This window comes from Eumetopias jubatus, unplaced genomic scaffold, assembly GCF_037043125.1.
Source record: "Eumetopias jubatus isolate StellerSeaLion01/CBP00866 unplaced genomic scaffold, mEumJub1_p1.0 scaffold_16, whole genome shotgun sequence".
Taxonomy (NCBI): Eukaryota; Metazoa; Chordata; class Mammalia; order Carnivora; family Otariidae; genus Eumetopias; species Eumetopias jubatus.
The window spans coordinates 91,956,180-91,968,519 of NW_028274822.1; the positions used below are offsets into that span (position 1 = coordinate 91,956,180).

Consider the following 12,340-nt stretch of genomic DNA (forward strand, 5'->3'; position numbering starts at 1 on the left):
CATCTGTCGTTTCCTGACTTGTTCATTTTAGCCATTCTGACGGGTGTGAGGTGGTATCTCATTGAGGTTTTGATCTGGATTTCCCTGATGCCGAGCGATGGTGAGCACTTTTTCATGTGCCTGTTGGCCATTTGGATGTCTTCGTTGGAAAAATGTCTGTTCATGTCTTCTGCCCATTTCTTGACTGGAATATTTGTTCTTTGGGTGTTGAGTTTGATAAGTTCTTTATAGATTTTGGATACTAGCCTTTTACCTGGTAAAAGACATTTGCAAATATTTTCTCCCATTCTGTCAATTGCCTTTTGGTTTTGTGGACTGTTTCTTTTGCTGTGCAAAAGCTTTTTATCTTGATGAAATCCCAATAGTTCATTTTTGCCTTTGTTGTTTCCCTTGCCTTTGGAGACGTGTCTAGCCAGAAGCTGCTGCGGCTGAGGTCTCAGAGGTTGCTGCCTGTGTTCTTCTCTAGGATTTGGATGGATTCCTGTCTCACACTGAGGTCTTCCATCCATTTGGAGTCTGTTTTTGTGTGTGGTGTAAGGAAATGGTCCAGTGTCATTCTTCTGCAGGTGGCTGTCCAATTTTCCCAACACCATTTGTTGAAGAGACTGTCTTTTTTCCACTGGACGTTCTTTCCTGCTTTGTCGAAGATGAGTTGACCATAGAGTTGAGGGTCCATTTCTGGGCTCTCTGTTCTGTTCCATTGATCTATGTGTCTGTTTTTGTGCCAGTACCATGCTGTCTTGATGATGACAGCTTTGTAATAGAGCTGGAAGTCCGGAATTGTGATGCCGCCAGCTTTGCTTTTCTTTGTCAACATTCCTCTGGCTATTTGGGGTTTTTTCTGGTTCCATACAAATTTTAGGATTATTCCATTTCTTTGAAAAAAAGTTGATGGTATTTTGATAGAGGTTGCATTAAACGTGTAGATTGCTCTAGTAGCGTAGACATCTCACAATATTTGTTCTTCCACTCCATGAGCATGGAACAATTTTCCATTTCTTTGGGTCTTCCTCAATTTATTTCATGAGTGTTCTATAGTTTTCTGAATACAGATCCTTTGCCTCTTTGGTTTATTCCCAGGTATCTTCATGGTTTCTGGTGCAGTTATAAACAGGATCAATTCCTTAATTTCTCTTCTGTCTCGTTGTTAGTGGATAGAAATGCAACTGATTTCTGTGCATTGATTTTTATATCCTGTTGCTGAATTCCTGTATGAGTTACAGCAATTTTGGGATGGGGTCTTTTGGGTTTTCCACATAGAGTATCATGTCATCTGTGAAGACTGAGAGTTTGAGGACTTCTTTGCCCATTCAGATGCCTTTTATTTCTTTTTATTGTCTTGATTGCTGAAGCTAGGACTTCTAGTACTATGTTGAACAATAGTGGTGAGAGTAGGCATCTTTATGGCATTCCTGATTTTAAGGGAAAGGCTCTCCGCTTTTCCCCATTGAGAATGATACTCGCTGTGCACTTTTTTGTAGATGGCTTTTACGATATCGAGGTATGTTCCTTCTATCCCTACACTGTGCAGTTTTAATCAAGAAAGAATATTGTACTTTGCCAGATGCTTTTTCTGCATCTATTGAGAGGATCATATGGTTCTTGTCCTTTCTTTTATTTATGTAGTGTATTTGATTGATTTGTGGATGTTGAACCATCCTTGCAGCCCAGGAATAGATCCCACTTGGTCGTGGTGAATAATTCTTTTAATGTCCTGTTGGATCCTATTGTCTAATATCTTAATGAGAATTTTTGCATCCATGTTCATCAGAGATATTGGTCTGGAATTCTCCTTTTTGGTGGGATCTTTATCTGGTTTTGGGCTCAAGGTAGTCCTAGCCTCATAGAAAGAGTTTGCAAGTTTTCCTTCCATTTCTATTTTTTTGAAACTGCTTTGGAAGAACAGGTATTAATTAATTCTTTAAATGTTTGGTAGAATTCCCCTGGGAAGCCATCTGGCCCTGGGCTCTTGTTTTTTGGGAGATTTTTGATGACTGCTTCAATTTCCTTGCTGGTTATAGGTCTGTTCAGGTTTTCTGTTTTTTCCTGGTTCAGTTTTGATAGTTTATATGTTGCTAGGAATGCATCTATTTCTTCTAGGTTGCCTAATTGGTTGGCATATAGTTGCTCATAATATGTTCTTATAATTTTATTTCTTTGGGTGTTGGTTGTGGTCTCTTTCATTCATGATTTTATTTGGGTCCTTTCTCTTTTATTTTTGATAAGTCTGGCTAGGGGTTAATCAGTCTTATTAATTCTTTCAAAGAACCAACCCCCCGTTTTGTTGATCTGTTCTACTGTTCTTCTGGTTTCTATTTCATGAATTTCTGCTCTAATCTTTATTATTTCTCATCTCCTGCTTGGTTTAGGATTTATTTGCTATTCTTTCTCCAGCTCCTTTAGGAGTAAGGTTAGGTTGTATATTTGAGACTTTTTTTATTTTCTTGAGAAACACTTGTTGTATTGCTATATACTTCCCTCTTAGGACCACCTTTGCTGCATCCCAAAGGTTTTGGACAGTTGTGTTTTCATTCTCATTTGTTTCCATGAATCTTTTTAATTCTTCTTTAATTTCCTGGTTCACCCAATCATCTTTAGTAGGATGCTCTTTAACAAACTTCAACTATTTGAGTTCCTTCCAAATTTCCTCTTGTGATTGAGTTCCAGTTTCAAAGCATTGTGATCTGAAAATATGCAGGGAATAACCCCAGTGTTTTGGTGCCAGTTGAGACCCGATTTGTGACCAAGTACGTGATCTACTCTGGAGAATGTTTCATGTGCATTCGAGAAGAATGTGTAGTCTGTTGCTTTAGGATGAGATGCTCTGAATATATCTGTGAAGTCCATCTGGTCCAGTGTGTCATTCAAAGCCCTTGTTTCCTTATTGGTCTTCTGCTTAGATGATCTGTCCATTGCTGTGAGTGGGGTGTTAAAGTCCCCTCCTATTATTGTATTATTGTCGATGTGTTTCTTTCATTTGGTTATGAATTGATTTATATAATTGGCTGCTCCCATGTTGGGGGCATATGTATTTATAATTGGTAGATCTTCTTATTGGATGGACCCTTTAAGTATGATATAGTGTTCCTCTTCATCCTTTACTACAATCTTTGGTTTAAAATCTAATTTGTCTGATATGAGAATTGCTACCCAAGATTTCTTTTGATGTCGGGGCGCCTGGGTGGCTCAGTTGGTTAAGCAACTGCCTTCGGCTCGGGTCATGGTCCTGGAGTCCCGGGATCGAGTCCCGCATCGGGCTCCCTGCTCAGCGGGGAGTCTGCTTCTCCCTCTGACCCTCTTCCCTCTCATGCTCTCTATCTCTCATTCTCTCTCTTTCAAATAAATAAATAAAAGCTTTAAAAAAAAAAAAAAAGATTTCTTTTGATGTCCATTAATGTGGTAATTGGTTCTCCACCCCATCACTTTCAATCTGGAGGTGCCTTTGGGTCTAAAATGAGTCTCTTGCAGACAGCATATTGATGGGTCTTTTTTATCCAGTCTGAAACCCTGTGTCTTTTGGTTGGGGCATTGATTTAGCCCATTTATATTCAGAGTAACTATTGAAAGACATGAATTTAGTGCCATTGCTATTACTTGTAAAGTCCCTGGTTTTGTGTATGGTCTCTGTTCCTTTCCGGTCTTCGTTATTTTTGGGCTCTCTCTTTGCTTAAAGGATCGTCTTTAATATTTCTCGCAGGGCTGTTTAGTGATCACAAATTCTTTAGTTTCTGTTTGTCCTGGAAGCTCTTTATCTCTCTTTCTATTCTGAATGACAGCCTTGCTGGATAAAGTATTCTTGGCTGCGTATTTTTCTCATTTAGTACCCTGTATATATCATTCCAGTCCTTTCTGGCCTGCCAGGTCTCTATGGATAGGTCTGCTGCCAGTGTAATGTTTCTACCCTGGGAGGTTACCGACTTCCTGTCCTGAGCTGCTTTCAGCATTTTCTCTTTGTCTCTGAGATTTGCAAGCTTCACCATTATATGTGAAGGTGTTTGACCTCTTTTTATTGGTTTTGAGATTCTGCACATTTCTTAAAATGAGTTTATTATGCCAGTAAGTCCTCAAAGAAGTCAGGGATTTTTTTTTTTTATCTCTTTTGAAGTAATTGTGTTTCAGATTAAAATACTAATAAGCATTTTCTAGTGTCTTGGAAATGAAAGTTAATGTTCTTTACTATCTTTAAAAATTTTTGTTTATTTGACAGACACAGCGCAAGAGGGAACACAAGCAGGGGGAGTGGGAGAGGGAGAAGCAGGCTTCCCGCAGAGCAGGGAGCCCGATGCGGGGCTCGATCCCAGGACCCTGAGATCATGACCTGAGCCGAAGGCAGACGCTTAACGACTGAGCCACCCAGGGGCCTCTTTATCTTTAAAAATCCTAGTGCTTGTATTTTCTCACTAAAATAATGGTATTAATTTTCTTTTGGTGTCTAAAATTTTGTACACCTTATTGGGTGTGTTTCTCGGAGTTGGAAGTGCCGTCCCTGTAGGCTGTGGCCTGGCAGCAGGGGCAGGGAGCGTCCAATGCGGCGGCTGCCTGCTTGTCTCCTCTTCTTTTACCACTTTCACCCTCAGCATCGTCCAGCCTCAGTGGCCTTTTCCTCACACCTGGAGGAGAGGAAATTTTCGAGAAGAGTAGGGGCGCCTGGGTGGCTCAGTCGTTAAGCGTCTGCCTTCAGCTCAGGTCATGATCCCGGGGTCCTGGGATGGAGCCCCACGTCGGGCTCCCTGCTCAGCGGGGAGTCTGCTTCTCCCTCTCCCTCTGCTGCTCCCTCCCTCTGCTCCCCCCCACCACTTGTGTGCACTGTCTTTCAAATAAATAAAAATCTTTAAATAAAAATTTTTTAAAAAGTAAAGAGTAGAGGTCATAGTGTCCGTTCATCTTCCAGTGTTGAGCTGAATATTTAGGATATGGGGAAAGCACCCTGTGGCCATGTTGGAGCCTGCACCTCTTCTACTTTGTTGAGTTCTTCGGGTTTGGTTCCCAGAAGCCTGGGCAGAAACTGCTCTCGCAGAGGAGATGGTAGCCCTGGTGAGTATCTGAACAGGACCCCTGTTCACACTCAGTGTGCGGCCCTGAGCCTAGGGTGCCTGCTGGGGCTACCTGCCCAGTTCCCATTGAGGGAACGGGGTAAATTGGTGCAGGGAAGGGCTTTCAAGTGGTGGCTTGGATGGAGGCATAACCAGCTGTCCCAGGAAGTGGATTTCACATTGTGAATTGTGCTGTACTTGGTAACTGCCAAGATTAGTGATCGAGTGCAGGGCATCCCGGGAGCAGAGCTAGGTTCATCCCAGCGTTGCCTTCATCTGTGAGATGAGGAAGGAACTAACCAAGGTTGTCGAAAGGAATACGCAAGAACAACTCATTACTTCATACAGTACCCAGTAAGCACTCAATAAATGGTAGATAACTCGTCTAGAAAAAACTTAAAGTTGTGTAGCAAGTAAAATAATATCCAAGAATGATTTCTCACTTTGAAGAAATGCAGTTTGGATGTAAATATTTGTAATTACTCTTAGAACCGCAGTATTTGTTTTTTAATTGAAATGTTGATGTTAACTTTTTATTAAAATGCATAATGGATTAGCTGATTTAGGATATTTGATAGAAGAACAAATCAAAACGTCACTTCATACTTATGACCTTTCTGTCCTGACATTTGGTAAGTTGTTTCTTGTGATGTCAGAAGACTCAAATCCACTTTGTCTTTTGGTTCTTGAGACTGGCTTTATTACATCCAGAGCCACAGTAACTGGGCAGCACTAGACTTCCATGGGTAGATGGTGATATTTCTACAAATACCCTCTGTTTACGTGAAATCACCCCCCTTATCCCTTCTGGATTTGCTTATTTGACTATCCTGAAGGAGCAAAATGAGATTGATTATTAGATGGAAGTTCCCACTTCAAGTTCTTTTTGACCATTTGTCCACATAGCATTACTGTGAACGACCTTCCCAAGCCAGACTTTCCAGATCCCATTGCGTGTAAAGCTCTCTGTGTCCCACAGTTTGGAATCAAGTGTATTTTTGCTCTGTGAGAACTAATGTTCTGGTTGGGAAAAGGGCACACGGGAGGAATGGAGGGATTGGTGCCAATTGGCACAGGAATTGGTAACGGTCCTCTCTCAAACGTCCAGTACGTTACACCAGCACAGTTCCCGAGTGCCTTCCGTGTGCCAGTCCCTGTACTCTGGAGTGGCTGTGTGTTCAAGAACAGGATTTGAAATGAACCTTTCAGAGATGGTAGAAAAGGTGTGAAACGTATTCCAGCCCACATGTGCTGCCCCCTGAAGGGCTGCCCTCCAGAGTGCCAGAAGGCACATTAGGGGCCAGCAGATGGCTTCTGGTGGAGTGCTGGACGCTCGGGGGAGGGGAGCTCCATCTGGGCATAGGGAAACCAGCCCGAGAGTGGCACTGGGCAGTGAGGTGCAGAGGGGATGTAAAGGGTGCGTCCCTTGCCAGCATGTTGGTGAGCTGAGGGGTGACTAGGCCCCGGGAGGGAGACAGGGAGCCCCGATACCTCGTGAACCAGTAGTGCTGGGTTAGACTTGGACACTGCTGAAATGAGCTTCCCTACCAGCAATTTTAGACTCCAGATCTTATTTTTCACCTAGTAGAAAATGCCCCCTGAGGAGTGTTCCAAATTGTGTGCTTCGAAGCATGCTGAATGTACAATTTCCATGTGTTGGGCCAGCAGTGTGCTTGTCTGTTGACGGAACATTTGCGTGACCCCGCGTCACATGCCGTCCTTTACTGCATCCCCGGTGACTCCTGGTCCTTGTCTAGGTCCTCACAAGCTGTGGTGTGCCCTTTCACAACTTGGACAGATACTCTGCCTCGAGAGGGAGAGGGGTTTCTGTTTAAATGGAGGATGGGAATGTGAATGTCTGAATGATTGGGTGCCTGGAAGCATGACAGACTCAGTGTCGTTACATTCATCATCATCACCTTTAAGCCCAAGACTAACGGTAATTGTGGTGAAGAAACGAGTGAACGCCAGATTTTTTGCTCAGTCTGGAGGAAGACTTCAGAACCCACTTCCTGGGACTGTTATTGACGTAGAAGTCACCAGACCAGAATGGTAAGTTCTGTGCGGTTACATGAAGATTGTTTTCTGCTTTATCAACTTCAACACGTTTATTCTTTCTTCTCTTTCTGATAAATACTAACGTCTTCAATTAGTTTGATCCCATAATACTACTAAAGCCTATGATTTGTTCGTGTCTGAAATGGTAAACCGGTTTCTGTGCAGTGTTCTTTGGGGGGAGAGGGTTATTGTCTGTGGCACTCATTATACATACAGAGGGTGAGAATTGCTGCTGTAGATTGCTTTTGTATGTTTTTAACATGTAACCTTATCCTCAGATTCTTGTTCCCTAGTAAAATTTTTAGATCTGAAATGCTTTGTTGTTGTCCAGAGGTCAGAAAGTTGCATTTGAAACACAATTGCAGATAAGAAAAGTGGCTTCTGAGTAAACAAAACTTTTTATGTAACTTGGAGCTACACTTTGCCATAGGAAAGCCAGCTAGCTAGGACATCCACGGGCACAGGGGGGCCACAGGGCGATGCTGTTAGCACCCAGGGGTGCAGCTGTCAGGTGCTGAAGCTTGCTGGCTCCTCGCAGACTCTCTTATGGTGTGAGGCCTAAGGTGCTGTAAATCGTGCCGGTGGCAGCTCCTCGGTCAGTCCGGGTTAACGCCATCCTCAGGAGAGGGCACTGTTAGGACCATTCCTCTTTTTCAGTGTGATGGAGCTTTTAAAAAGGCAGCTTTAATCAGGGTGAAGTGTGGGCCTCGGTGCAAAGCTGCTAATGTGGAACGCCCTTCCTGCACAGACCTTGGGTAAATGAGGCTTCACTACACTAACTTTATGTACATAAACGATAGTACAGATTTTTAGTTCTCTTGAATCAGTTGTGTCAGCGACAGGGAATGGAAATTTCCATGTTGAGGTGCGTTATCTGGGATTTCTGTCTTTTTCTCAGGCAGGTGTTAGCTATGGCAGGGCTTTGGAAGGATTGTACTCATGGGGGAAATCAGCTGAGGGAGAACAGAGAGGCTAAGTTACTAACGTAGTGAGTTCCTTTCCTGCAGGGCCTTCTAACCCGTCCGAGGGGCCCCACCGCGCCCCCTACTAACACTCCTCCTGCTCTGTTAACCACAGCTCGGGGCTAGCATTGACCTGGAGACAGCTGATGGAAACGGACTGGGTAAAACCCAAGTTGAATTATGAAGTGGGGGAACATTTCGTTACTTCTTACCAGATGCTATTTAGAACTTAGCTGCCGAGGCTCTACCCGCGTCCGGAGAAGCCCCCCTCTAGGGCTGCAGTCCCGTTAGCTGCCGGCACTCTGGACGCCATGTGCCTGAGCCAGGAACTGAGACTCAGACTCCCAACTCTGTTGTGAGTTCTCTGCGGTTTTAGGGCAAGTGGTTTCGTGTGTCTGAAACCCTTCTGCTTCTAAAACACTAATAATCTGTTGTAGGTCAGCCGTGGTGTTCTGATTTGTCTAGTTTCAGTGAACCTAGCAAGTTGCACGGGTAATTTCCTTATAGCTTTACTAGGTCAGGTGACTGTCTGCTACCCAGACAGTGGGAAAAACGGATGTCCTGTTCCTCTGTTTGCAGTTCTGGTGTCTGCTTTACCCTTTGGGTCCTGCACTAGTTCTGCTTCTGTCCCTGGAGGTTCTCAAGTCCTCCAAGAACCTACTTTGCATCCTTAATGATTAAAGTGAAGTAGGTTTTTGTTAAGTAACAGTGGGAACAGCAAGAGGGGGAAGGTTCTGTGGTAAAAGCATATCTTGGGAACGACAGTGCCTGAAACAAGAGCTGCTCTGATTTTCCCTGCTGCTGCTGCCCTCCAGGACCTCTGTGCACCCCAGCGTGCCCCGCGGGATGCAGGCTGCCAGCCGTGCGTGGCTCGAGGACACCACTGTGATTGGCAGCCCGAGCACAGATTGAATGCCCTGGGGCATCAGTGACATGCATTTAAAATCTCAGGAGTAGTGGTTTCTGAAACCTTGGTCACACAAGCATTCCAGAATTGTCCATGAGCAGCAAGTGTTCTGGACTTGAAGGAAGCACATTTCATTCTGAAGAGGTTAGCTTCCATGAGAATACAGGATCTTTTCACTGTAAGAAACGGGACCCGTGTGAACTTCCGCTTTCAGACAGGTAAGCCTCCCTTCCATGTGGCTTTTCTCTTGGAATTCCAGGTATGATTTTTTTATCGTGAGCCAGGCAGTGAGAAGTGGCAGTGTTTCCCCCACGCACTATAACGTCATCTACGACAGCAGCGGCCTGAAGCCGGACCACATACAGAGGCTCACGTACAAACTGTGTCACGTCTACTATAACTGGCCAGTAAGTGTGTCTCCCTGGGGGCGTGGGCTCACACGGGTGAGCTTCACTTTTCGAAACAGGAGCTGCTCTGTTTTCAGAGGTTTTCTAGTGAGTACTGAGAGGAGAGTAACAGCTCTGTGTTTCTTCCACTCAAGGGCGTCATTCGCGTCCCTGCTCCTTGCCAGTACGCCCACAAGCTGGCTTTCCTCGTGGGCCAGAGCATTCACAGGGAGCCCAACCTGTCCCTGTCCAACCGCCTCTACTACCTCTGACCCGCGGGACAAGACGACGTGCAGCCGCTCCTTCTGTTTGACCTTGCAGCTTCGGGGGTTTTTAAGCTTTTATTTATTTTTTTTTTTTAGCTGTTTATCTTTCTAGAAATGAAACTTGGGAAGGGAATTAGGAGATTTGGAGTCTCGTTTGTAGCATTGCTGCTGTGACTGGCTTGTAGGTAAAAATTAAAATTTTATATTTCATCTTGTTGGCTTTTCAAATACATTGTGAGAATTGTTTGTTTTGAAAAAAAATGGATAAGGTACTTTGTATTATAAACTATTTGAAAAGTGAGAACGTACTTGAAAGTAACGTTCAGGAGTGAGCAAATCCTACTTTGTAAACCTATATTAATTCATCTTCTTTTTGAAATATTTTTAATTTGAAGGAGAGAAAGGCATAAAGTGGGAAGCTCACTACAGCTGGAAGGTAGGGTTTTATTTGGGTATCTGATCTATTTTAAAGATAAAAAGCTGCCATTGAATAACCTGTACAAGGTATGGGAATGGTAGGAGACTATGGAGAGGTAGGCTAACTTTTTATTTCATTTTGGGGCTAGGTGGTATGGGGGTTAAAAGAAGATGGTTGAAAAGTTTTAAATTTCTGTCCAAAGAAACATTTTAAGACTCTTTGACAAAAGAGGCCAATAATCTATATTAACATTACTATTTATTTTGTTTGCAATGGGGACATCCTTCTACTTGTTATAAAATAAAATTGGATTCTCACCTTATTCACTAACAGTGTAGTTTGTTTTTACTGAAAACGTACTTTATGCATTTAATGCACTTTTTTAAATGCTGGAAGGCATACTCTGTCAGAAGGGTACAGTTCCATTTAGAAAAACTAAATTGGCGTTACTTTTGAACTTCAGCGTCGGAGCTGCCTGCTGCAGCATTCATAGGGCAAGAATGGAGAGCCGTAGTTTGTGAGTTTGTAAGTTGTCGGGATGTTGATGATTGCAATTATTCACGTGGACATAGTTGTAGGAATTTTCAGGAAATTTTGCAAAGAGCTGGCTGGCAGTTAATGAGTAAAACTACTTTGAGAACCCCTTTAAGCATTGCTTGTAAATGTGATGCGTGTGCACATTAGTGCTCCAACATAAACCCCTCTCATCTTAGCATCATTATACTGGGTCTTATCAAATAAAGGCTTTTTGGACTTAGACTCATTAACATGAATGAAAACCATTTTATTTTCCTTTTAGTTCTTCAAGCTAATAACTGTTGTTAACATTGCCGTTGGCTATTAGCCCAGGTTCCTTAACCTACTTGGGCTGTAAACTCGAGAAGAAAAGGAACAGGAAATGGGAGGTTTCAGAAGAGTGCCAGAGACCAGATGCCCTGACGGAAGTCGCTCGAGGCTGTCCTGCTGAGAAGGGGTATGAGGAAGTCTACCACAGCCGTGAATGGTGGGCTTGGGCCATTTTGTTGGTATAGATTTGTAGAGCTAGTCAGGAGCTTTTAAGTCCTTGAAGTGCCATTCCTAGCAGGTTTTAACTATCTCTTAAAGTGTAAAGGTTTTAATGTCTTCAAAACCATGAAGAATTGGTAAATGCAATCTGGAAAAGTTGCAGTAGTCAAGAGACCCTCACTCAAGTCAAAGACTTGGCTGTGAGGAACAGAAAACCTGCTCAAATTAGTTTCAGCCAAAAGGGTTATGGATTGACTTGCTCCTTCCCTCTGAGGCGGGGTTCCCGGATTGAATCTGTTCAACATCACCCCATTTGCTTTGTAATAACCGTGAGCTCTGGGCCCGTGCCAGACGGAGAAGCAGAACGTCTCGGGAAGATACCAGCCGAACTGTCCCTTAGACACGTCCCATATGGTTTTTCTGGGAATTTGGGCAAATGCCAGCTGAGAAGACATCTAGAGTCTGGTTGACGAGAGGATATGGGGGCTCTCGGTTCTGCCTTCTTCATTGTTTTTGACCGATGGGCACAGAGTCTAGGTTTAGGTGTCCACCTCACCCCCTGGAAGGAACACCCTGGCGGTCTACACCTCCTGGAACCGGATGTGATACCCAGATGGGTCGGGTCTGGCTCTTGTGCAGGTGGTAGGGTGCCCATGGGGGCGTGGGTGAAGGAACAGCTCCCTGCAGGAACGTCCGGGGAGGGGGGCACACCCAGAAGACGGAGGGCACAGGGCGGTCAGCTCTTGGATGCCCGTGGCGGCTGCATCCGGCCCCAGAGAGAGCAGAGCGCCCGTGCGGGAGTCTGCTGCAGAGCTTTCAAGCCACAGAGCAGAAACGGACTGAAATAGAAATCTGCACTAGTTGTACCCCGGAAGGCTCTTCCTTCCCAGTCTGACTCCTCGGCCTCAGAAGTCCCTGAGGTAACCCTGTGGTTTGGTGGGGGCTCTGCGGATGTTCAGCACAGTGGGGATGGGGCTGGGCTGGGGGGTGGACACAGGCTCTCCCCTCACCCCTCCGAGAGCGTGTTCTAGTTCATAGATTGTGGCGTTTCCTGGAGCACACAGCTACTTGCTCCGAGCATTCTCCTGGAGTTTCTGTTCTCCGTGTCACATAGTCTGTTTTCCAGCAGCAAAGGCAACCTGATGCTGTGGCACAAATCTTCAGATTACGTTTCTATATCTTAAGGTTTGATTCAAGGTCACAGAATTGGTGGTATCCTCCTCCAGACACAAGATTTCAAGGGCTAGTTAGAGCCCTGGTTGTGTACTCTCCAGCCCAGTTCCTGAAAAGTCCAGGGTGACAACT

The 12,340-nt window shown here is 44.4% G+C and overlaps 1 protein-coding gene across 1 annotated transcript in view; it reads left to right on the plus strand.

Moving 5' to 3' along the window:
- The window catches only part of PIWIL1 (piwi like RNA-mediated gene silencing 1), a 30,771-nt gene extending 20,937 nt beyond the window's left edge, over nucleotides 1-9,834 (plus strand). Inside the window, exons 18-20 of the mRNA XM_028089016.2 lie at nucleotides 6,960-7,085; nucleotides 9,220-9,367; nucleotides 9,502-9,834. Of these exons, the coding sequence (XP_027944817.1) occupies nucleotides 6,960-7,085; nucleotides 9,220-9,367; nucleotides 9,502-9,618 (391 nt within the window). The 3' untranslated portion in view covers nucleotides 9,619-9,834. The remainder of the gene's footprint in view (nucleotides 1-6,959; nucleotides 7,086-9,219; nucleotides 9,368-9,501) is intronic.
- The last annotated feature ends 2,506 nt before the right edge of the window (nucleotides 9,835-12,340 follow it).